At 41.0% G+C, this 23683-nt stretch overlaps 1 protein-coding gene across 1 annotated transcript; it reads right to left on the bottom strand.

Moving 5' to 3' along the window:
* Window positions 1-6757: 6757 nt before the first annotated feature.
* PABPC3 (poly(A) binding protein cytoplasmic 3) lies at window positions 6758-9632 on the bottom strand. Its single transcript, XM_003913682.4, has one exon. The coding sequence runs from the start codon at window positions 9574-9576 to the stop codon at window positions 7666-7668; it is 1911 nt and encodes a 636-aa protein (XP_003913731.2). The 5' UTR covers window positions 9577-9632; the 3' UTR covers window positions 6758-7665.
* Window positions 9633-23683: the final 14051 nt, after the last annotated feature.

Below are 23683 nucleotides of genomic sequence, written 5' to 3'. Positions count from 1 at the left end.
CCTGGTGGGGGTGTAGTAATAGCTCTCTGTGGTTTTTTCTTTTTCTTTTCTTTTCTTTTCTTTTTTTTTTTTTTTGAGATGGAGTCTTGCTGTTACCCAAGCTGGAGTGCAGTGGCATTATCTCTGCTCACTGCATCCTCCACCTGCCAGGTTCAAGTGATTCTCCCGCCTCAGCCTCCCGAGTAGCTGGGATTACAGGTGCCCGGTACCACACCCAGCTAATTTTAGTATTTTTAGGAGAGATGGGGTTTCCCCATGTTGACCAGGCTGTTCTTGAACTCCTGACCTCAAGTGACCCACCTGCCTCAGCCTCCCAAAGTGCTGGGATTACAGGCATGAGCAACCGGGCCCGGCCTCATAGTGGTTTTAATTTGTACTGTACAGGTAGTGAATCCTGCTGAACATCTCTTAAAACATTTACTGGCTATTTGGGTATTTGCATTTGTTCATTGTCCATTTGAGTCTTCTCATATAGTAAAAAAATAATAATAATAAATTCAAGTTGCACTGGGTGGTGTTTTGTCGGAGTTCTTTGAATATTCAGAATGAGTCCTTTGCCAGACATGGGGATGGCAACTGTCTTCTCCCAGTCCATGGCTTGCTTTTTTACTTTCAATGTTGTCTTTTATTGAACAAAAGTTCTTAATTTTAATAAAGACCAATTTATCAATCTTTTCTATTATGGCTGCTGTTTTTGTGTCCTGTTTAAAAAATGTATGCCTACACGTAGTCTTAGGTATTCTATATTTTTTCTAGAGGTTTATTGTCTTATCTTACACTTTTGAGTCAATGGTCTCAGATTATGTTTTGTGTATGCTGTGAGGTGGAAGTCAAGGTCATTGGATGTCCAATTGAGCCAGTGTTTTACTTTATTGTAAATCAAGTGACTCTGGGTGTGTCTCTTCTGGATAGTCTAATTTGCTTATTATTCTATTTGTTTATCCTTGCACAAATACTATAGTCTTAATCATTGCTGTAACTTCACAGTAGGTCTTGATATTTAGCAGCGTCAATCTCTAACTCTGTTCTTTTTCAAGATTGTTTGGCTATTTTAGGTTCTTTGTTTTTTCTTTCTTTTTGTTTTTTTTCTTTTCTTTTTTTTTGAGATGGATTCTCGCTATGTTGCCCAGGCTGGAGTGCAGTGGCACAATCTCCACTCACTGCAACCTCCACCTCCTGGGTTCAAACAATTCTCCTGCCTAAGCCTCCTGAGTAGCTGGGATTACAGGCACCCACCACCACACCCGGCTAATTTTTGTATTTTTAGTGGAGACAAGGTTTCACCAGGTTGACCAGGCTGGTCTCAAACTCCTGACCTCAGGTGATCTGCCCGCCTCTGCCTTCCAAAGTGCTGGAATTACAGGCGTGAGCCACTGTGCCCAGCCAGTTGTTTGTATTTTCATATAAATTTTAGATTTCATTTGTTCATTAAAAAATCCTGCTGAGATTTTATTTGGGATTTCATGAATCTGCAAAAAATTTTGAAAGGAACTGCCATTTTGTCATCGTGAGTTTTCCAGTCTATGAACATGGCATATCCCTCCATTTATTTAGGTTAAGATTTCTTGCTACAATATTTTGTAGCTTTCAATGTAGCATTTTTGCACATCTCTTGTTAGATGCATTCCTAGATACTTGATGAAATGGGGATTGTTTATGCTGTCGGAAATTGTTTTTTCTGCACAATCTGTTCATTTCTTTATTTTAAAAAAAGAGCTTTATTGATATGTTATATACTGCACTTATTTAAGTGTAAAATTTGATAGGTTTTGACAAATGTATACACCATCAAACCATCACCACAATTAAGATAACAAACATATCAGTCTGAGAGGCCGAGGTGGGCAGATCACCTGAGGTCAGTTTGAGACCAGCTTGGCCAACATGGTGAAATCCCATCTCTACTTAAAATACAGAAATTAACCAGGCGTAGTGGTGGGCACCTGTAGTCCCAGCCGCTCAGGAGGCTGAGGCAGGAGAATCACTTGAACCCCAAAGATGGAGGTTGCAGTGAGCTGAGATTATGCCACTGCATTCCAGTCTGGGTGACAGAGCAAGACTCTGTCTCAAAATAAACAAACAAACAAACAAACATATCACTTTCAAAAGTTTTCTCCTGCCTCTGTGAAATCCTCTATGCCTGACTTGACCTTCCCACCCTCCAGCAACCACTCATCTCCTTTCTAACATTATAGATTAGTCTGAACTTTTCTAGAATTTTTATGTACTCTTGTCTTTGGCTTGGGTTTTTTCCCACTCAGCATAATTATTCTGAGACTTCTCTGTGTTTTTGTACGTATCGCTAGTTCAGTCTTTTCATTGCCTGGTAGTGTTCTACTGTGTGACTACCTCACAATTTGTTTAGCCTTTTGATGGGCACTGGGCTGTTTTCAGTTTGGGGATATTACAAATGAAGCTGCTGTGAACATTTGTACAACTCTTTATATAAACATATGTTTTTTTTTTCTCTTGGGTAAAACCCCAAGAGCAAAATGCTGGATCTTCTGGTATGTATAGGTTTAACTTTTTAAGAAAGTGTGAAACTATTTTCCAAAGGGATTATATTGATATTGGTTTTTAAATTTTATATTTAAATTGGTTTGTGTATGTAGAAATACAATTGATTTTCAGTATATTGACCTTGAATCCAGTGACCTACTAAGTTCACTCATCCTTTCAATTTATTAATAGATTCTTTGGGCTTTTCTGTGTATCCACTCATGTCATTTATGAATAATGACAGCTTACTTTTTCTTTCCTGTCTTTATGCTTTAATTTGTCTTTCTTGCCTGTTGTACTGGTTAGGTTTTTTAGTCCAATGTTGAATAGAAATGTTGATCATGGATTTTCTTTTCTTATTCCTTGACAGGGAAAACATTCAATATTTCACCATTAGAACAACATGATGTTATTCTAGATATTTTGTAAATATACTTTATTCCTAGTTTACTGAGCTTATCTATTCCTAGTTTACTGAGCTTATCTATTCCTAGTTGACTGAGCTTTTGCATTTTATGACTAGACCTCAAATTTTATAAAATAGTTTTTTAGTATTACTGAGATGACCATATGGGTTTTCTCTTTTATTCGATTAATATGATGAATTACATTGATTGATTTTTAAATGTTAACTAACTGTGCATTTCTGGAATAAACCTCAATAATGTTTCATGTTGACAGCATTCCTAGGAAAAGGAGGTTTCCACATAAATAAAGTTTATTATCACCTTAAGGGGAAAACTCTTCTTTAAAAGTTTTCTTTGGGGAAAGATATGTCTACATGGTGTTGCCTGCTTGCATGCCTTTTTAGTGACAATAAACTGAGGACAATCTCATTTTCTCCTGTGGACTCAGAGTTGCCATTGTCACTGATACTTGTTCCATTTTTGTATATATGTATTTTTTGGTAGAGACAGGGTTTCACCATGTTGGCCAGGCTGGTCTCGAACTCCTGGGCTCAAGGGATCTGCCCGCCTTGACCTCTCAAAGTGCTAGGATTACTGGCGTGAGCCACCTCGCCTGGCCTGCTGATGCTGTTGAGTACTTATATTGTTCTTTTCCTGTTTCTTGATATTTGAGTACCAAGCATTGCTTCTTGCTGCTTTTAGTGTATTTATTTCTGTTCTTTCTCTATTTGATTTTCTAATAAGAAGGAAATAACTAACCGTGTCAGATTTATATATATTTACATATATATAATATTTAAATTTATATCTATTTATATAAAATAAGAGTAGCTTGTTTCTGAGTGAGGGCATATTGGATGTTCCAGGAAGAAGAAAATGTGTGCTCTTTGTATTATTAATTGCAGCTGGCTAAAGGCCCTGTTTGCTTATGATACGTTTTCTATTCTGTATTAGGTAGTCGATGCAGTGGACTGAATGTTTATGTTTCCTAGAAGCTCCTATGCTGAGTCCTAACCCCCAATACGATGATAAGAGGTGGGGTCTTTGGGTAGTCATCAGGTCATGAGAGTGAAACCCTCGGGGAGAAGATTAATACCCTTATAGAAGAGGCCCGGTAGAGCTGACTCCTTCCCCTATGTGGGGATACAGTGAAAAGACGGACTCTATGAACCAGAAAGCAGACCCTTACCAGGCACCAGGTGCTAAATCTGCTGGCACCTTGATCTTGGACTTCCCGGTCTCCAGAACAGTGAGAAATAAATTTCTATTGTTTACAAGCCACCCAGTTTATGGTATTTTGTTATAATAGCCTGAAGGGACTAAAAGAGTTGAGATTGCTGGATAAGTAAATATTATGATATTTTAATGTATCACTGATCAGGCAGTTGGACTTAATTCAAGTTTGAATAATTGACAGTAATAATATTCAAGTCAAATACAGTCATGTACACATTTTATATAAAACATTGTAATTTTATGTAAAATAAAATATATCTAGGCTGGGTGTGGTGACTCACACCTGTAATCCTAGTGCTTTGGGAGGCTTGAGGCAGAAGGATTGCTTAAAGCCAGGAGTTCAAGAACAGCCTGGGCAATATAGCAAGGCTCCTGTCTCTACAAATTAAATAAAATAAATTAGCTAGGCATGGTGGTGTGTGCTTTTAGTCCTAGCTACTTGGGAGGCTGAGGTGCGAAGATTGCTTGAGCCTAGGAGTTTGAGACTACTGTGACAAAACAAGTGTTTTGTCTCTCTCGAGATATATATGTGTGTGTATACACACACACACGCGCACACACACACACTCCCTCTGTCCTGTGGCTCCTCTCTCAAGGAATTGCAGTGTTCTTCACCTAGTGGATGGGGAAAGTGACATTGGAAAGCCCATCAGTTTCTTAACTGCCATGCCTTGAAAGACACACATCACTCCCACTAACATCCCCTGGGTAAGGGCTAGTGACGTGCCCTGTACTGATGCAGAAAGGAGCTGGGACACACAGCCTCTAAACAAGCAGCTGCTTCTCAGAGACAACACTACTCCAGGGAATGCATTGTCAAATCTGGTGAAACATCTGCCTTTGGTCAAATTCCCTTGGCCTCGGACTCCTCTTCTCTTCTTGACTATCCATCAAGATCCTACTCATCTTTGAAGGCTTGGCTTACAAGCCATCTTACGCACAAGGTCCTCCCAGATCTCTCTGCTGGGGTACGTTGTGCTTCCCCCCATACTTTGCTCATCCCTCACATATGGCCAGGAGCTACTTATGGACATGTATATCCTTCAGTATAGGGGGCACTTCTCAAGAGTGTGGACTGGAGATCATTTCTTTCTGTTTGTCCCACATCATCTAGAATAGCACTGCACACTCACACCAATATTCCTTCAGCTATTCTGAGAAGTGTTATGAGAATTTAAGCCCTTGAGTGTTAAGTATATGAAATTCCTCAGGACATATGATGTTGGCCAATCAGCAAGCATTTTGTTGTCTGCTATGCAAACCCAGTTTCTGTATTAAGGAAGCTTATAATCTAATTTGGCAGGAAGTCAATAGTTAAATTGTAAGATTGCTGACCGGGCATGGTGGATCACGCCTGTAATCGCAGCACTTTGGGAGGCCGAGGCGGGCGGATCAGGAGGTCAGGAGATTGAGACCATCCTGGCTTACACAGTGAAACCCCGCTCCACTAAAAATACAAAAAAAAAAAAAAAAAAAAAAAATTAGCCAGGCGTGGTGGCGGTGCTGTAGTCCCAGCTACTCGGGAGGCTGAGGCAGGAGAACATGCGAACCCAGAGGCAGAGCTGCAGTGAGCCCAGACGCACACTGCACTCCAGCCTGGGCAACAGAGCAAGACTGTGTCTCAAAAAAAAAGATTGCTAAACCAAGAATAACCCATTTTTAAAAAGAAGGCCAGGCATGGTGGCTCACACCTATAATCCCAGCACTTTGGAAGGCAAAGGCGGGCAGATCCCTTGAGCTCAGGAGTTCGAAACCAGCCTGGGCAACATGGTGAAACCCTGTCTCTACAAAAAATACAAAAAATTAGCCTAGTGTGGTGACGCACACCTGCAGTCCCAGCTACTTGGGAGGCTGAGGTGGTAGAATTGCTTGAGCCCAGGAGGCAGAGATTGCAGTGAGCCAAGATCGCACCTCTGCACTCCACTGTGGATGACAGTAAGACCTGTCTCTAAATAACAAAACAAAAAAAAAAAAGAAGAAGAAAGTATTTAAACTATTGGGGTACTTATGACAAGACCTTCAGCAAACTTGTATTTAACAACCTGGAAACTGGCAACATCTGAGGACTGAAGCCCTGCTGTATACACCACGTATACCTCAGACATTGTCAGTGAGTAAACAATATACCCCAAACCATCTTTATATTTTTTTCAAATATGAACATTCTAATTTTAGGAGTTATGAAAGTCATTTAACTTTAACCAGAATGAATTTCTCCATAATTTACCTACAGGCCCCCAAAATCGGGATGAATAAACAGCATGTATTTTTTATATATATGTGTGTTTGTGTGTATAACATATATGTGTGTATGTTATATATATGCACACACATTGTATGTGTCATATAGCTATACCCACACATTACATAGTGACCATCTCTCTATATACACATAGTTTATTGCAAAGTAATATGGTATAGTTATAATTATATTTCTATGTAGTGCAATGTCACAGCCTCATCTTAAAGGAGAATGCTCAAATGGGCTGTCCTTTTATACAATTCACTAGGTGTAACATTAATTATAAATATTTATATTAATTAATATTACCAATAAAGAAACTACAAGTAGTGATAAATTACATTGGGAGGAGGAGAAGGATGGTGGGAAGGGGTAGATGAAACATATCTTTATTTGTTACAGCAGGAAGTCAATAAATTACAAAATTGATAAACCAAGAAATAACTATGTACAATTATTATTGAAGAAAGTCAACTACCAGAAACACTAAAACCAAATGATTAAGTGATTATCTCTGTGATCAGAACCAAGTTTAGCCTCCTGTTCAATTAGATTTTTAAAACTATGTATTTATTTTTGACTTAAAAATAATGCAATATAAATAAATGTCTTACCATTTTGAACAAATGTTACTGAATTTATAATTACTATTTTGTCATTGCATATTTTCACTTATGAATATTAAAAATAAACACTATATGTAAAGACCTAAAATTTTGGTGAAAAGGTGATTTTCGTATTTGAAATATAGTGGGAGACACAGTAATAGAAAATGTAAAGAAAGACTATTAGTAAATTAATGATTTTTCTTTTTTTTTACTGTTTAAGAAATTTTTATTAAAGCAAGAATTTTATAATCCAAACTATGTTTCCTTGCTCAGTTATCAATTCTGTTACTTAAAACGGAACTGACATTTTGAGCTATTCCACAGTAAAGAATTAAAAAATTAAAGAAAAGAATGCTTTCAATTTTTGTACTTTGCTGAAAATTCTTCAGGGTCTACAAAACATTAACTTGTTTTTTATATTTTACTATTTTTTTTGTTTTTAAATCAAGTAATCTTTTTTGTTTTTTGTTTTTAAATCAGTAAGTAATCTAGCACTAGCATCATATTTGCTAGACCTGGCATTTGCACGGTACATAAGGTTCAAAGTTTCCTTTTCCACTTTTTATTTATTTTAGATTTTGCAATTTTTTTTCTCATAGTATTTAAGTTTCTCGATGTTTAGATATTTTTCTTCAGTGAAGCACAAGGTTCTTTTCGTGGTCTCTGATCAATTTTAAACAGTTGGAACACCAGTGGCACTGTTAACTGCTTTCTGGGTAGCCTCTTTAACTTGGTGGGCTTGTAGTACAGCTACAGCTTCATCAACCTTAGAACGGAGTGACTGTGGAGACTCGAGCATATGAAGAAGTTCTGAATTATCAATCTCCAACAACATGCCAGTGATTTTACCAGCAAGAGTAGGGTGCATGGCTTGAATAGGAGGAAAGAGCCGTTCACCCAACATTTGCTTCTGCTCTTGAGGAGGGGCAGATGCCAACATGGAAGCAGTCAAAGTTTTCTGACCCTGTACATGAACAGCAGGCTGTTGCATTGTAACTTGTGGCTGTGCATTAAGATGTTGCTGAGGATTGCAAACTCCCTCAGCATATTTATACCGTGGAACCGAGCGCACAGCAGGCGTAGCTGCAGCAGCAGCAGCTGCAGGACGTGGACCCACTGCCTGTGTTGATGTGTTAGCAACATACTGCGTTGACATGACTCGTGGAACCTGTGAGGAAGTTGGTCTCATAGTACTAAATGGTACCCTAGGAGCAGCTGGGCGGATAGCACCGGGCTTATTTTGGAATGGATGAGGTCTGGCACCCTGAGCAGTCCAGCAAGGACTTGGTCTTAGTTGAGCAATTTGGCTAGGAGGATAGTATGCAGCACGGTTCTGAGTCTGTGGGACAGCTGCCATGAAGTAACCTGAAGGAGGTGCTGGCTGGTAGGGGTTGATTACAGGGTTGGGCACAGCCCGTACACTTGCCATTCTCTGCATATACTCGTTAGTGAGGTGCGCCTGGCGCTCTTCTTTGCGCTGAGCTAAAGCTACATACAATGGCTTTGTGGCCACAATTCTACCGTTCATTTCTGTAACTGCTTTAGTGGCTTCTTCTGGGGAGGAGAAACAAACGAAACCAAACCCTTTGCTGCGACCACCTTCCATCATAACCTTTGCACTAGTGATTGTACCAAATGGAGAAAATGCTTTCCGGAGACGTTCATCATCAATATCATCATCAAGATTTTTCACATAAAGATTAACAACCTGGTATCTGGTGATCCTATCTTGCTTCATCTGTTCAAATTTGCGCTTAAGTTCCGTCTGCCGTTCCACTTTTTTCTGAGCTCGACCAACGTAAATTTGTTTTCCATTGAGCTCCTTTCCATTCATCTCATCTACAGCTTTCTGCGCATCTTCATGTCTTTCAAAGCTCACAAATCCAAATCCTTTGGATTTTCCACTTTCATCAGTCATTACTTTCACACTTAAGGCGGGCCCGAACTTGCCAAAGAGATCCTTAAGGCGCTCATCGTCCATGTCTTCTCCAAAATTCTTGATGTAAACATTGGGGAACTCTTTTACCTTCGCTCCAAGTTCAGCTTCTCGTTCTTTACGAGACTTAAATCGTCCAACAAATACTTTGCGATCATTTAGGAGCGTTCCATTCATTTTTTCAATAGCTCTTTCAGCCGCTTCGTGTGTCTCAAAGTGTACAAATCCATAACCCTTGGAACCATTTTCATCACAAACCACCTTACATGAAAGGATGTTACCAAAAGCAGAAACTGTGTCATACAGTACTTTATTATTAATGGATTTATCCAGATTTTTAACGAATATGTTGCCCACTCCACTTCTGCGAAGTGATGGATCACGCTGAGACCACATGATGCGTACTGGCTTGCCCTTTATCACATCAAAATTCATGGTATCCAGAGCACGCTCCGCGTCCTTCGGGTGCTGGAAGTTCACATACGCGTAGCTGGAGGAGCGGCGGGTGATCACGTCCCTACAGACCCGGATGGAGAGGATGGGCCCCGCCCGGCTGAACTTCTCATAGAGCATCGCCTCGGTCACGTCGGGGTGCAGGTCCCCCACGTAGAGCGAGGCCGTTGGGTAGCTGGGGGTGCTGGGGTTCATTCTCGGCACGGCTGCCCACAGGGACAGAAGCCGCCACCTTTCCGTGAGAGTAGAGCGAGTGCGAGGGCGGGGACCGGAACCGGGGGGAGGGGAGCGAGGGCAAGCGCAGAGGGACAAACATCAACCGAAATCGCAAATTACTCAACGGTCACAGAACGGGGTGGATCCGCTGCCGGCTGCCGACTGGGAGCCAGAGTGGCGGTGTGGGGTCCGGGCAGCGGGGAGGCCTCGGTCTCTTGGTTCCTTCTTGGAGCTGCTGCGGGGCCGCTGGCGGGCAGCTCGGGCTTAGCTGCTTCACCGGGTTATTTTGTAAAAGAGCATTAATGATTTTTCTAAGATGATTTTTATAATCCAAATTTAAAATGCCTAGGAAAAAATAAATGCATTTTTTTCTCCTTTCTACTTTAGTATGTTTTTATATATGTTCTACTTTACACAAATATATTTTTATAAAATATTTTCTACTTTTTACCTCGTCTGTACTAAAAATACAAAAAATTAGCTGGGCATGGTGGTGCTCACCTGTAATCCCAGCTAATCGGGAGGCTGAGGCATGACAATCGCTTGATCCCAGGAGGTGGAGGTTGCAGTGAGGCGAGATCGCGCCACTGCTGTCTAGCCTGGGTGACAGAGCAAGACTCTGTCTCAAAAACAAAACCAACCAAAAACAAAAAAACACGACTTTTTATATTATATAACAATATAAAACATAATAAATATGTATTTTATTTTATTTATTTATTTTTGAGACGGAGTTTCGCTCTGTCACCCAGGCTGGAGTGCGATCTCGGCTCACTGCAACTTCCGCCTCCCAGGTTCAAGCAATTCTCTGCCTCAGCCTCCCGAGTAGTTGGGATTACAGGCACCCACCACCAAGCCCAGCTAATTTTTTGTATTTTTAGTAGAGACAGGGTTTCACCATCTTGGCAAGGCGGATCTTGAACTCCTGACCTCGTGATCCACCCACCTAGGCCTCCCAAAGTGCTGGGATTACAGGCGTGAGCCACCGCACCCAGCCAATAAATACGTAATGTTAATATAGTATTATATGATATAGTCTCTTGAGGTCAGGTTGGGATTCATTGTTAAGTATAAGTTTTATAATTATAAGTACACAATCTTAATCTTGTGACCTAATATAGCTACATATCTAAGTAATCAATGATCTGAAATAATTCTATTTAAGAAAATCCTTTAAGAAAGGTCCAGTCCGACAAAAAATACCAGTTATGGGGAGGATCTGCTCATTCTGTTCATGTTACAAAAAATTTATTATAGGCTTTTTTTTTTTTTTTTTTTCTCTGAGATGGAGTCTCGTTCTGTCACCCAGGCTGTAGTGCACCGCCTCCCAGGTTCAAGGGATTCTTGCGCCTCAGCCTCCCGAGTAGCTGGGATTACAGGTGAGCACTGCCTTACCTGGCTAATTTTTGTATTGTTTTTAGTAGAAACAGGGTTTCGCCATGTTGACTAGGCTGGTCTAGAACTCCTGATCTCAGGTGATCCGCCCACCTCCGCCTCCCACAGCTCTGGGATTACAGGCGTGAGCCACCGCGCCTGGCCTAGCGGGTTTCTTTAAATAGTGTTTGCCACTAATATAAAATTCAATTAAAAGTTTAAAAATTAAGTTGATACACAGCTTTTTAGGAACACATCCATCATTTCAACAATGTAGGCTTGTAAAAAACAAGTGCTAGGAAGGGTGTGATTACTCAACAATATGAGATCGATTTTCTGCCTCATTCACAAAAGCAAAACGCTCTTCCAGAGAAAGGCAGCTTTGCAGAACCATGTCAGTGTGTTTATGGGCAGAAAAGCAGATTCACAAAGATGTGAGAATGGACTTGCTCTTCTTCCCAACAGACGCAGCCCACGGAATATACACTTGGGCGGAAGAAAACCCGGATGAATGTATCAAAATTCCAGGCTTCTTGGAGACCTATGATTTAATTTGTAACTTCATTTTCAGATTTCCCAGAAGTTTTAAGTATTGCAATCCCAAACCCAGTGATGGTAGAGCATTTGAAACAAGCCTAGACCATGCAGGAGGTCATTTCCACCGGGCAACTAATCTGCCGATTGTATTATGGTTTAGAGAAAACCCTGATTGCAGTTAGCAAACAAATTGATTTGTGTGGAAAATTTTTGTCTGGAAGGAAAAGGAACTGAATAGATAGAAGGGATTTATTTTGAAGACAAGGCCTCACTCTGTTGCCCAGGCTGGAGTGCAGTGGCCGTAGCTCACTGCAGCCTCCACCTCCCAGGCTTAAGAGATCCTCCCACCTCAGCCTCCCAAGTACCTGGGACTAGAGGCTCGCGCCACCACACCCAGCTAATTTTTGTATTTCCTGTAGAGATGGGGTTTCGCCATATTGCCCAGGCTGGTCTCGAACTCCTGAGCTCTCCAACTCCTGAGCTCAAGCAGTCTGCCCACCTCAGTCTCCCAAAGTGCTGGGATTACAGGCATGAGCCACCATGCCTGGCCAGAGAAATTTATTCTTTCCCAGATCCTTCTCAGTTTATACTGGCATATTATATGGTTTAATCACAGCTCTCAGTCACCATGGTTTCTGAAGTAATAGGGAACAGAAATCCCCACGTCTAATTCCTATACTTTCCCTCTTCCCTTTTGTGGAGCTTCCTTTTCATTTCACAATTTTTAGCGATTATAAGTTATTCCCTCCTCTCCTGGGAGAGTTGGTAATCTGAAAGAAAACATCTGGTCTTTGGTTTGTTGTCAGATAAAACTGAAGGTAGTCTTATGCACAAATAAGGCAGAATAAAGTTGGTTCTTATGTTTAAAAAAGAATTAAAAATGGAAAGCCTCAAATATGGGCTGTCAGGCTACCCTGTTGACATATTATTGCGGTCAGTGGTGTCGAATAGTACAATGGGGTTTAAATGTTGCACCTACACATATTGTCCAAATAGAAACGTACAAAATGATACTTTTGTACTTGTCCAAATAGAGAAGTACAAAAATACACACTTTTGGGCAAAGAACATGAATAGACACTTCTTAAAAGAGGACATACATGTGACCAACAAACATGAAAAAAAGCTCAGTATCACTGATCGCTGCAGAAATGCAAATCAAAACCAGAATGAGATACCATCTCACACCAGTCAGAATGGCTATTACTAAAAAGTCAAAAAACAAAAGATGCTGGTGAGGTTGTGGAGCAAAATGAATACTTTTACACTGTTGGTGGGAGTGTAAATTAGTTCAACCATTGTGGAAGACAGTGTGGAGATTCCTCAAAGATCTAGAGGCAGAAATGTCATTTGACCCAGCAATCCCATTACTGGGTATATACCCCAAGGAATATAATCATTGTATTAAAAGATACATGCCCTCATATGTTCATTGCAGTACTGTTCACAATAGCAAAAACATGGAATCAACATAAATCCCCATCAATGATGGACTGGATGAAGAAAATGTGGTACATATATACCATGGAATACTATACAGCCATAAAAAGAAACGAGATCATGTTTCTTACAGGGACATGGATAAAGGTGGAGACCATTATCCTTAGCAAACTAACGCAGGAACAGAAAACCAAATACCACGTGCTCTCACTTGTAAGTGGAGGAAAATGATGAGAACACATGAACATGTAGGGGGAGAACAACACACACTGGGGTCTGCTGGAGGGTGCAGGGGGAGAAGGGAAAGCATCAGGAAGAATTGCTAATGGATGCTGCTTTAATACCTGGGTGATGGGATGATCTTTGCAGCAAGCTACTATGGCACACGTTTACCTATGCAATAAGTCTGCACATCCTGCATGTGTACCCCTGAACTTGAAATAAAAGTTGGAAATTAAAAAAATGTTTTGAAGAAAAATACACACTTTCAAGACTATGAAAATCAGCATAGGTAGGAACCCAAAAGACAATGAATAGAAAGCAAATCATAATTAAGACCATTTTCATTGGTCAGAGTCTGTAAGTCTGGTGAAGAGCTGAAGAAGCAGCATGTCTAATCCCATCTCATTAACCAAGCTGCCCAACAAAGACAGATGTCTGCTCTTGGTCCATTCTGTCTGAATGAGGCTAGAAAATGTTCATCTTACAGCATGGGAGTTAACGGGCGTGAGGAACTCTAAGCTTCCCAGCTTGGCCCTTCAAGCCGTTTTTCTGTTAGAAAAGAAATGGTTTGGGGGTTGCTTTTATTAAAAGAAAAAGCTTTACCAAGAACTTCATTTACCCTCTCTATCTGCCTAAAAATTATTTCTCAATAACTCCTGTATTATTTCCCCCAAGATAAGCAAATTTAACTACTATTAGGGGGTGTTGAACGATGATTCTTTTTGGCTACTTCCCACTGAAAAAGGGTGTCGTGGAGGAACAGCAGCTGGGCCTTCTCCTGAGGTTGATTTAATGGTTCTTGGAAGAATGGCATGTCCATGTTTGGCTCTGCTCATAGCACCATTTGGAGTTTGATTGCTTCTAGGTGAAAAGAGATAAATTTTACAAGAAGATTTAAAATATAGGGTTAGAATATAAGCATTAAGATTACCACTGTTAGTGGGGGTCTTACAGACCTTAACTGAGAGCAGAGTTTGGTACCTGTTAGTTACACCAATGGATTGCAATACCGGTTTGCCTGCACTAGATGTCGCTGTACATCACCAGAAATGTTAATATAAAAGTAAGACTTTCCATGAGAAATGCATCCATTTCCCTCTTGACTTGCCATTAGAGAAGAAATTTAGTCTAGGCCATCTTTATAACTTGCAATATGATTGGGAGAAATACATTATTGGGTGGCTAAAATAACTTTAGCATTAATTTTGACAATTCCTTTTCTTTATTAAATTTTTTCATGACTTTCACAGACCCTCTTAAAACACACTTCAACTTTACGACTTGTCTTAAACATCCTTCCTTTAAACAACCAGTCATTTCCTTCCAGGACAAGTATTTACAATACAAAATCTTTTCTTATATAAAATTTATTTCTTTATAATCTTTTTTTTTATAGCTTAGAGTGCATTATATTACCAACCTTTAGTAAAAAGTTCTATTAATCTTAATGATAGCAAAACTTTTATGCTTGCTTCTTATCTGTAACTATTACTCCTGCTATAATCAAAACAACCTTGACTAAATTTCTCCTGCAATTATTAATCCTTTTATAAGGATGATAATCAGCCAAAATAATACAGCAATTAGAATTTTACAACCAGAATTCCACACTGAGTGCCACAGTGTATAGTCCTATTGCAAATAGTAGCGTGACTGTAACAAGTTCCACAAGAGTGGCATAGTAAATAATTTTCGTTTAAAACTTTACTTGCCAAGATATAACATTTCCCTTCGGGGATTTACAAGGTTACAAATGCAATCTCATGTATAATTAAAATTTCCCTGCAAATATGTGTTAAAAAGAAGTTCTAATATTTGGTGGCAAATTTTGAGAGGAAAGGGCAGAAGTGACAAAAAGTATCTATTGAGGTCAAGGTGGGGTTGAAATGAGGAGCCCTCCCTCACTCAGTTACTTATCTTTCATGATTTTTAGCATAAGATCTTCTATTTCTCCACATATATTCAGGTCGTTCCTCTGGGCTGTCAGAGGTTGCTCCCTCAGCTCTTCAGGCTTTGACTTGAGTGTGATGTATCCAGGAGTTGACTCCTGTAACTTTTACTGCTGAGAGGGTTGAAAGAAGAACAGTGTAGGGCCCTTCCCAGCTTGGCTTAGGGAAGGAAAGAGATGAGAGTTTTCACTAATGCCTAATTTCCTGGATTCTATAAAGGTGGTTTTATTTCCTGGGGTTGGGCTTCTCCTAGTTGTGTTAATTCCTGTTGGAAATGAGCTAGAAGGGTTACATCCTTAACCGATTTAGAGGTTCTCTGCCTGAAAACAATCTCTGAGCACATTGGTAAGTTGTATCCTTTCCCAAGTGAAAAGCTTGGCGAAGGATTTTAAGGACTTTCACTGACTGGAGGCTGGCAAATAGAGTTTGCCATCCTGACTGTAGGCATCTGAGGGCTGAAAAGCATGCCCTTGAGAAGTGGCCTATTCTATTTCTGCAGCAGAATACTGAGGTTTAATTTCTTTTATGGAGCCCTCCTAGATTAGAAAGGCTTGAAGTGTGTTAGTGCCTTGAGGCTTCCTTGCCTTTGACTTAGCTGCCTGATCAGCTGATCTCTTTCCTTCAGCTACTTCATCCGTTCTCTTTTGATGTTCCCTACCATACTTCCCTGCTATCTCTCGTGGAAGAAAAACTGAGGATTATAATCTGCTAATTTCCTGATGATATTTTATAAGAAACCCATTAGTGGTAAGAAAATGCTTTTCCTTTCAAATGGCAGCATGAGCATGGAAAATCAGGAAGGCATACTTGGAGTCAGTATAAATGTTAGCTACATTTCCCTTGCTTATTTTAAGTGCTCTTGTAAGAGCTATTAGCTCAGCTAATTGAGCGCTTGTGTTTGGGGAGAGTGACTACTACCTACTTCTTTGCTTTACTGGCCGTTTGCTAGCTAAGAGCTCCCCCTAGAGGACAGTGATTTTACCACCTTATGTGGGATGTAAACAGTTATTTCCTAGGGTTAACTTGAAGGCTTTTCTGACTAGTAGAACTATCATGACAATGGCTTGGAAGCATGTGTAAATAGGTCCTCCAAACTACAACTAAGGTTGAGAAAAACACTAGATTGGAGTTTTTCCTGAGATGCCACTATGGTCGTGCTATAGGAAGAGGGGAGGCCTAGATGAGAGAGGAGAAGAGAGAGAGAGACTGGCTCAAGTGTTTAGAAGATCTACTTTCATTTTCTCCCTCCCTTCCTTTGTGCTGTTAACATATATTTTTACTTCCACATGTTATACACTTCACACATTTTTATTAGTTTTGCTTTAAGTAGAAATAAGATGTTTATTCAAATGAGAAAATAAGATGATTTTATACTCGTACCAGAATTACTGTATTTCTGGAGTTCTTTTTTCCTTTGTGTAGGTCAGACTATCCATCTCTTATGCTCCTTCTGCCTCAACAATTTCCTTTACTATTTCTTTTGGTTCAACGTTGTTAATGATAACATCTCTATTTTCATCTGAAAATAACCTCTTTCCCCTTCATTTTGGAGGACAGTTTTACTAGCTACAGAATTTAGAATTTCTTTCAGCAAATTGTCTTTTGGCTTTTCTGAGAAGTCATGGTCATCCTCTATTTGGTTTCCCTTTGATAACTTTATAACATGTTTTTCACCTTTGGCTGATTTTAATATTTTTTGTTTTATTCTTGAAATTCAACAAATTGATTATGATGTATTTTGGGTGTGCGTGTGTTTAGCCTACTTTGGGTTGGTTGTGCTTCTAGGATCTTGATGTTTGGAAAATGTTCTGCCTTTATTTATTCAACCACTTTTTCTATTCCTTTCTCTATTTGTAGTTCCAAAGTAACTTATAATGCATGTAAGACTGCTTGATACTGTCTCATAGGTAACTGAGGCTCTCTTCGTTTTTTTGTTCGGCCTTCTCTTTGTGCTTTAGTTTGGATAGTTTCCATTGCTATGTCTTCAAGTTTTTATTTTTTATTCTGCAGTGTGTAATCTACTGCTAAACTTATTCAGTGAAGTTTCCATGTTATATATTGTATGATTCAACTCTACCAAGTTTTATTTGTTTCTTTTATTATGGTTTCCATTTCTCTCCCTGTCATATTATCTTTAATACCTTAAACATATTTACAATGGCTGTTTTAAAGTTCTCATATACTAATTCCATCAATCCCTGTCATTTCTGTGTCTGATTCCGTTGACTTACTTTTATCCTGATTATGGACGGTATTTTCCTGTTTTGAACAGCATTTTTGACTGGATGTTGAACATTGTGATTATTACATTCTGAAGTGTCTGGATTTTGTTTTCTTCCACTAAATTTTTTTGGTTTTTTGCAGGCAGTTAAATTCGTTATGAAGCCCCTTGATGCTTTAGAGGCTTTTTTTTTTTTTAAGATTTAAGATAAATTTTGTTAAAATAATATTAAAAGTCTGGAATCGTTCTTGCTTTAGTGCTAGCTTTGCTCTACTTTCAAGTTAAGGCCCTCGTGGGGTCTCCATGGAATATCTCAAGTATTCCTCAAGGTCTTTCCATTCTGAATGGTTAGATCTAGAATCATGTGGGAGTTCTAAGAATTGTTCAGCACAAACAACCCGAAGCAGGCTAAACATGCGCACACAATACACCATAATCGGTCTGCTGAATTTCTCTGGTAGTTTGTCTTTGTTCAACTTCATTCAGTTTCACTCTAAACATGTACAACTTAGCATCCGGCTATTCACTCTACAATATCCCTATGGAAGTTCCTAGAGCTCTTTCTGTGTATAGCTTGTTTCTCAACAGTACTCTGTGCAGCAGACTCCAGCTGCCTCAGCCTCCCCACACTTTGGTCTCTGTTTCCTCAACTTAGTGAGAATATTAAGCTCTGCATAGGTACTACTTCCTGGCACCGTGGTCCAAAATCTGCCTCTAGGCAGAAGGGCTGGCAAAGGTTTGGCTCATTTAGTTTATTTCCTTTTCCTTAAAATTATAGTTTTGTGCTGCCCTTTGTCTAATGTCTGAAGATAATAATTTCATTCATTTTTTTCTCAGTATTCTAATAGTTTTAAGCAGGATGACAATTTCAGTACTTGTTACTACATCATGAGTAGTAAGCTGAATTCCCCTCGATTTCTAATTATTTGTGGAGATGGGGTCTTGTTGTGTCACCAGGGCTGGAGTGCAGTGGCATGATCATGGCTTTCTCCAGCCTCTGAATCTTGGACTCCAGCGATCTTCCCACCTCAGCCTCTGGAGTAGTTCGGGCTACAGATGTGTATCCTCATGCGTAGCTGAATAATTTTTTATTTTTTATTTTTTATTTTTTTAAATAACCAATTTATTTTAAAGTGTATAATTCAATGATTTTTAGTATATTCATGAATAGTGTAACCATCACTGTAGTCAATTTCAGAAAATTTTTATTGCCTCTAAAAGAAACCCTATGTACTTAAAAGATTAACTTTTTACCCCCTCATCTTCCTTCCTGACCTAAGCAAGCACTAATCTACTTTCTATTTCTCTAGATTTGCTTATTATGGACATTTCGTATGAATGGAATCATGTTGTATATGGCCTTTTGTGAACAGGGTGAAATCCTGTCTCTACTAAAAATGCAAAAATTAGCTGGGTATAGTGGCCTGTGCCTGTAATCCCAGCTACTCAGGAGGCTGAGGCAGGAGAATTGCTTGAACCTGGCAAGTGGAGGTTACAGTGAGCTGAGATCGCACCACTGCACTCCAACCTGGGCGACAGAGCAAGACTGTCTCAAAAAATAAAATAAAATTAGCGAAATGTTTTCAAGGTTGATCCATGTTGGAGCATGTATCAGTACTTCAGTCCTTTTTATGGCTGACTAATAGTCCATTGTATGGATATACAACAAATTGATAATCCATTCATGGATAACTTTTTGAAAATTTCATTGCGTTTTACTTCCTTTTTTCTTTTCGCTTTATCTTCCTTCAAACTGGTATCAGGATTTTTAGTTCATTTGCTCAGAGGTGTCATTTTTGGCAGGAGAGAAAATAGAAGTAGCCTTCAAGAATTTCTGGTCTTTGTTTGTAAGAACCCACTAAATAGAATAGGGTCTGACAAACGGGGTTTGTCCTGGACTAGAGGAGAGAGTTGAAAGGCATCTCTTTGTTCCTGGGAAAAGCCCCAGGAAGACAATGTGCTCCAGGAGTGGCGCGGGGGTTTCCTGGGGATGTGAGGCATAGGTATGGGGATTTCCAACCTCCCCAAAGGTTCCAGCTCCCCACACCTGGTACAGAAGCCTCATCCAGCTGCCAGACCAAAAAGGACCATGTGTCTTACTGGAGACTGTGTGGGCAGATGACAGAAGAATGAAGTGTTCCAATGCTTTGCACTGTGTAAGACCCTGGAAAGTTGGTACTTCTTGAGGCAGAGCTGCAAGAATGATTGAGGTTGAATTTTTTACTAGTCATGTTGGACAGGGAAATTGGAATGGAAACTAAACTGATTTATAGAAAACAATGAGATATATTCATTCTTGCACACCTGATTTTGAGGCCTGAGATGATCCTCACTATGTGAGTTCATCGAATTCAAGAATACAGTGTGAATTTCATAGAAACAAAAGGTGATTCAAAGAGACAGGACACTATGCTTAGAAAAATGTTTTCTATGTCTCATCTTGCCTTTAATCTGTGAGTTTTCTTCATGACCTCTTTCCTATTAGGCATGATAGCTTTATTATGCAACATGAAGTCTTTTATCATTTTCCAAAAATAACTTGTATCAAAGTTTAAATTTTGGTGAAACATAATGCTCTCAATTTTATACTTTAGGCTGAGCTGATAAACAAATTACCTTTCAGATACGGAAAAAAAAATACATTTGGTAAAACATTGAAGACACATTAAGAAAAAGCAAATAGGGGTCACCCAAGGATTTTGAGTGTTTGGGAGTGCCAGTGCATTCTACCAGTCTCAGTGAAGGACATGAGCACACACTACAGTAATCGGAATCTTAGTCGTAGGTGAAATCAGGAAAAGCAACTCTTCTTGTGTTTACTTTTGGTAGTGTCATAAGAATGAACTAGTTCTTCCTGTGTGACCGCAGATGCTCCTGTTTGAGAAAATGCATTCCCACCTGGAAGAGCAAAGCACAGGGAAATCTGTTAGGAGCACTAACACCCGGTGAACATTCTGGTGACAGAGATGAAGACTCCAACTGGATTGGATATGTTGGATACATCAGCCAGGCAAGCAACTGGGGCAAGGAAAGTGGCAGCTGTGATGAGGGTGTGGTGACGGAGTGGTCTGCAAACCCAGCCATATTAGAACTACTTAGGGATATGTTTAAAAATATCTATTTCTGGATCCACAGTTGGTTTGTGGGGAGCTGGATGTCGGTGTGTGCTTTTTAACGCTCTCCCAATGATCCCAAGGTACATCACGTCCTATGCAGAAAACTGCTGTCCTACAGGATACAGCCTGGCTAGGGCTATGTCAGTCTTGCTGTTTTGACCATCTTGGGCACTTGCTGAGACTGTGAGGGGGCAACTGCTCCTCTCTATGTGGCTGAGCAGTGGCCTCATGGGCCCCTGGCTTCCTTTCCTTACCACCATTGGATAGGAGCAGCTCTGGAGGTGTCTGAATCTTGAAACTAACATTTGTAATTGGAACCCAGAAAAGTAATTTACAAAACTGAAAATTTGCTGGGGGATGACACATAATATTACATTTGGTAAAGACTTCATCATGCTGGAAACATTCCTGTCTTAAAACCTGGATGATTTAAATAGGTTTTCAAAGTGGTTTACACACGTTTAAATAAATAATAAGATATTCCCAGAGGTGTCAATTCATTGATAAGCACAGTGTCCTCTGGAGGATCTTATAATCATTTCTGAAAGTAGTTCAGGCACTCAGTGTAACTCACTACAGAAAGCTAACAGGTGTTCCTGTCCTTCTGTAACTCTTGATCTTGATAGGCTGAACAATAGAGTGGCCACCCTCGAGTAATACATTCCGATTAAAACGCAGCACATCAAGCTAGACAAACGCTATTTCCACCCACATGTAGCTAAGGTTTATCGCTTGGCTCATTAATGACAATGGATTTACTAGCAAACAGCCACGTTCTTTGAAAGAAGAAAAATAAATTATACATGGAACTTCTATCCACATGTTATCTGCTGAATTATTAATTACATGAAACGCTTCTGTGTGGAAAGAAGGCCAAGTGTTCTGCAACCTTCTCTGTACATTAGAATCCCCTGAGGATTTGGGAAAACTCAGAGTAGCCTCCCCAAGCACTAGACCAGCAGTTCCCCCAGTGAGCACCAGGAATTCACCTGGTGATGGCAGGGCCCCAGCTTGAGTTTCTGAGTTAGTGAGTCGGAGGGGGGTCCAACAACTGGCATTTCTAACAACTTCCCAGGGGATGCATCTGTCAGAGGTGTTTGAACCACAGCGACTCCATCTTGAATAGGGGCTGGGAAAATAGGACTGAGACCTACTTGGCTGCATTCCCAGGAGGTTAGGCTTTCTAAGTCACAGGATGATGACATAGGTTGGCACAGGACACAGGTCGTAAAGACCTTGCTCACAACACAAGTTGCAGTAAAGAAGCTGCTAAAACCCACCAAAACCAAGATGGTAATCAAAGTGGCCTCCGATTGTCCTCACTGCTCATTATATGCTAATCATAATACACTAGCATGCCTACAAGACACTCCCACCATCAGCAGGACAGTTTACAGATGCCATGGCAACATCAGGAAGTTACCCTATATGGTCTAAAAGGTGAGAAATCCTCAGTTCCAGGAAGTGCCCACACCTTTCCTGGAAAACTCAGGAATAATCCACCTCTTGATGAGCATATAATCAAGAAATAACTCTAAATATTTCTGGTCAAGTAGCCCATGCTGCTGCTTTGCTTATGCAGTAGTCATTCTTTATTCCTTACTTTGCTAATAAACTTGCTTTCACTTTATGCATTCGCCTCTAATTCCTTCTTACACAAGAGCCAAGAACCCTCTCTTGGGGCATGGATTAGGACCCCTTTCATGTAACACAGCTACTGCTGCCTAGTACTTTGCATGGAGAGCCACTGTTTTAGGTCAAGGTCGTCACAGTCTCTTGATGGACACTGTTTATCAGTATTTCCCAACCCTTTGGGATTTCCTCCCTTCTGACTTCCTTCTTTTCCTCCTTCCTTCCCACTGTGTCCGGAATTGGTGGGTTCTTGGTCTCGCTGACTTCAAGAATGAAGCTGCGGACCCTCGCGGTGAGTGTTACAGTTCTTAAAAAGATGGTGTGTCTGGAGTTTGTTCCTTCAGATGTTCAGATGTGTCTGAAGTAGTGGGTTCGTGGTCTTGCTGACTTCAGGAGTAAAGCTGCAGACCTTTGCAGTAAGTGTTGCAGCTCTCAAAGGCAGCGCGTCTGGAGTTGTTCATTCCTTCTGTTGGGTTTGTGGTCTCGCTGGCTTCAGGAGTGAATCTGCAGACTTTCGTGGTGAGTGTGACAGCGGATAGTGGCAGCACAGACCCAAAGTATGAACAGCAGCAAGATTTATTAGCTGCAAAAGAACAACGCTTCCACAGCACACAAAGACACCCAAACAACCTGGTTGCCCCCTGCTTGCTGGGGTGGCCTGCTTTTAGTCCCTTATCTGGCCCCACCCACATCCTGCTGATTGGTCCATTTTACAGAGAGCTGATTGGTCCATTTTGATGGAGTGCTGATTGGTGCATTTACAAATCTTTAGCTAGACACAGAGTGCTGATTGGTGCATTTACAATCCTATAGCCAGACCCAAAAGTTCTCCATGTCCCCACCAGATTAGCTAGACACAGTGCTGATTGGTGTGTTTACAAACCTTTAGCTAGACACAGAGTGCTGATTGGTGCGTTTACAATCCTTTCACTACAGGGAAAAGTTCTTCAAGTCCCCACAGGTCCCAGAAGCCCAGCTGGCTTCACCTCAGTGGCACTCCCGGCTGCACCCTGCGGCACCCAGCGCAGGCACTCCGGCAGCCCGGGTTCCAGACAACCAAGAGGAAAAGAGGGGAAGCGAGAAAGAGATGGAGACCCGCCATCGTGACCAACGACCCCACGAAGAGGCAATGGCAGTCCATGCACCGGACCCGCCTCAGACCAAGCACAGCAGGCGCCCGCTGGCAGCGCTGAGTGCGGCCCGCCAAGCCCACGCCCACCCGGAACCCTCGCAGGCCCCAGCGCGGGGCACAGCCCTGGTTCCCGCCCGTGCCTCTCCCTCCACACCTCTCCTGGAGCAGAGGGAGCCGGCTCCGGCCTCGGCCAGCTGCAGAGAGGAGCCCCCACGGCGCCGCTGGCGGGCTGAAGGGCTCGAGTGCGGCCAGAGTGCACGCGGAGGCCAAGGAGGCGCCAAGAGCGAGCGAGGGCTGCTAGCATGTTATCACCTCTCACCACTTGAGGAAAATGTCACTTAGAATCTCCAGGTGGAACTTTAGCATTTTATGTTAATCTAGGTGTTTTCTCGAATAGCCATGGATGAAGGACCGTGTTGCCCGAAGCAGCAACGGGCCGGGGGTGGGGGTGGGGAATGCCGTG

The sequence above is a fragment of the Papio anubis genome, chromosome 15 (assembly GCF_008728515.1).
Source record: "Papio anubis isolate 15944 chromosome 15, Panubis1.0, whole genome shotgun sequence".
Classification (NCBI taxonomy): Eukaryota; Metazoa; Chordata; class Mammalia; order Primates; family Cercopithecidae; genus Papio; species Papio anubis.
Note: the sequence above shows the minus strand (reverse complement) of the source record. Positions and strands in the feature narration are given on the sequence as shown.

Coding starts and splice junctions, on each gene's coding strand:
- PABPC3 (XM_003913682.4), bottom strand. CDS start 9,576: ATGAACCCCAGCACCCCCAGCTACCCAACGGCCTCGCTCTACGTGGGG.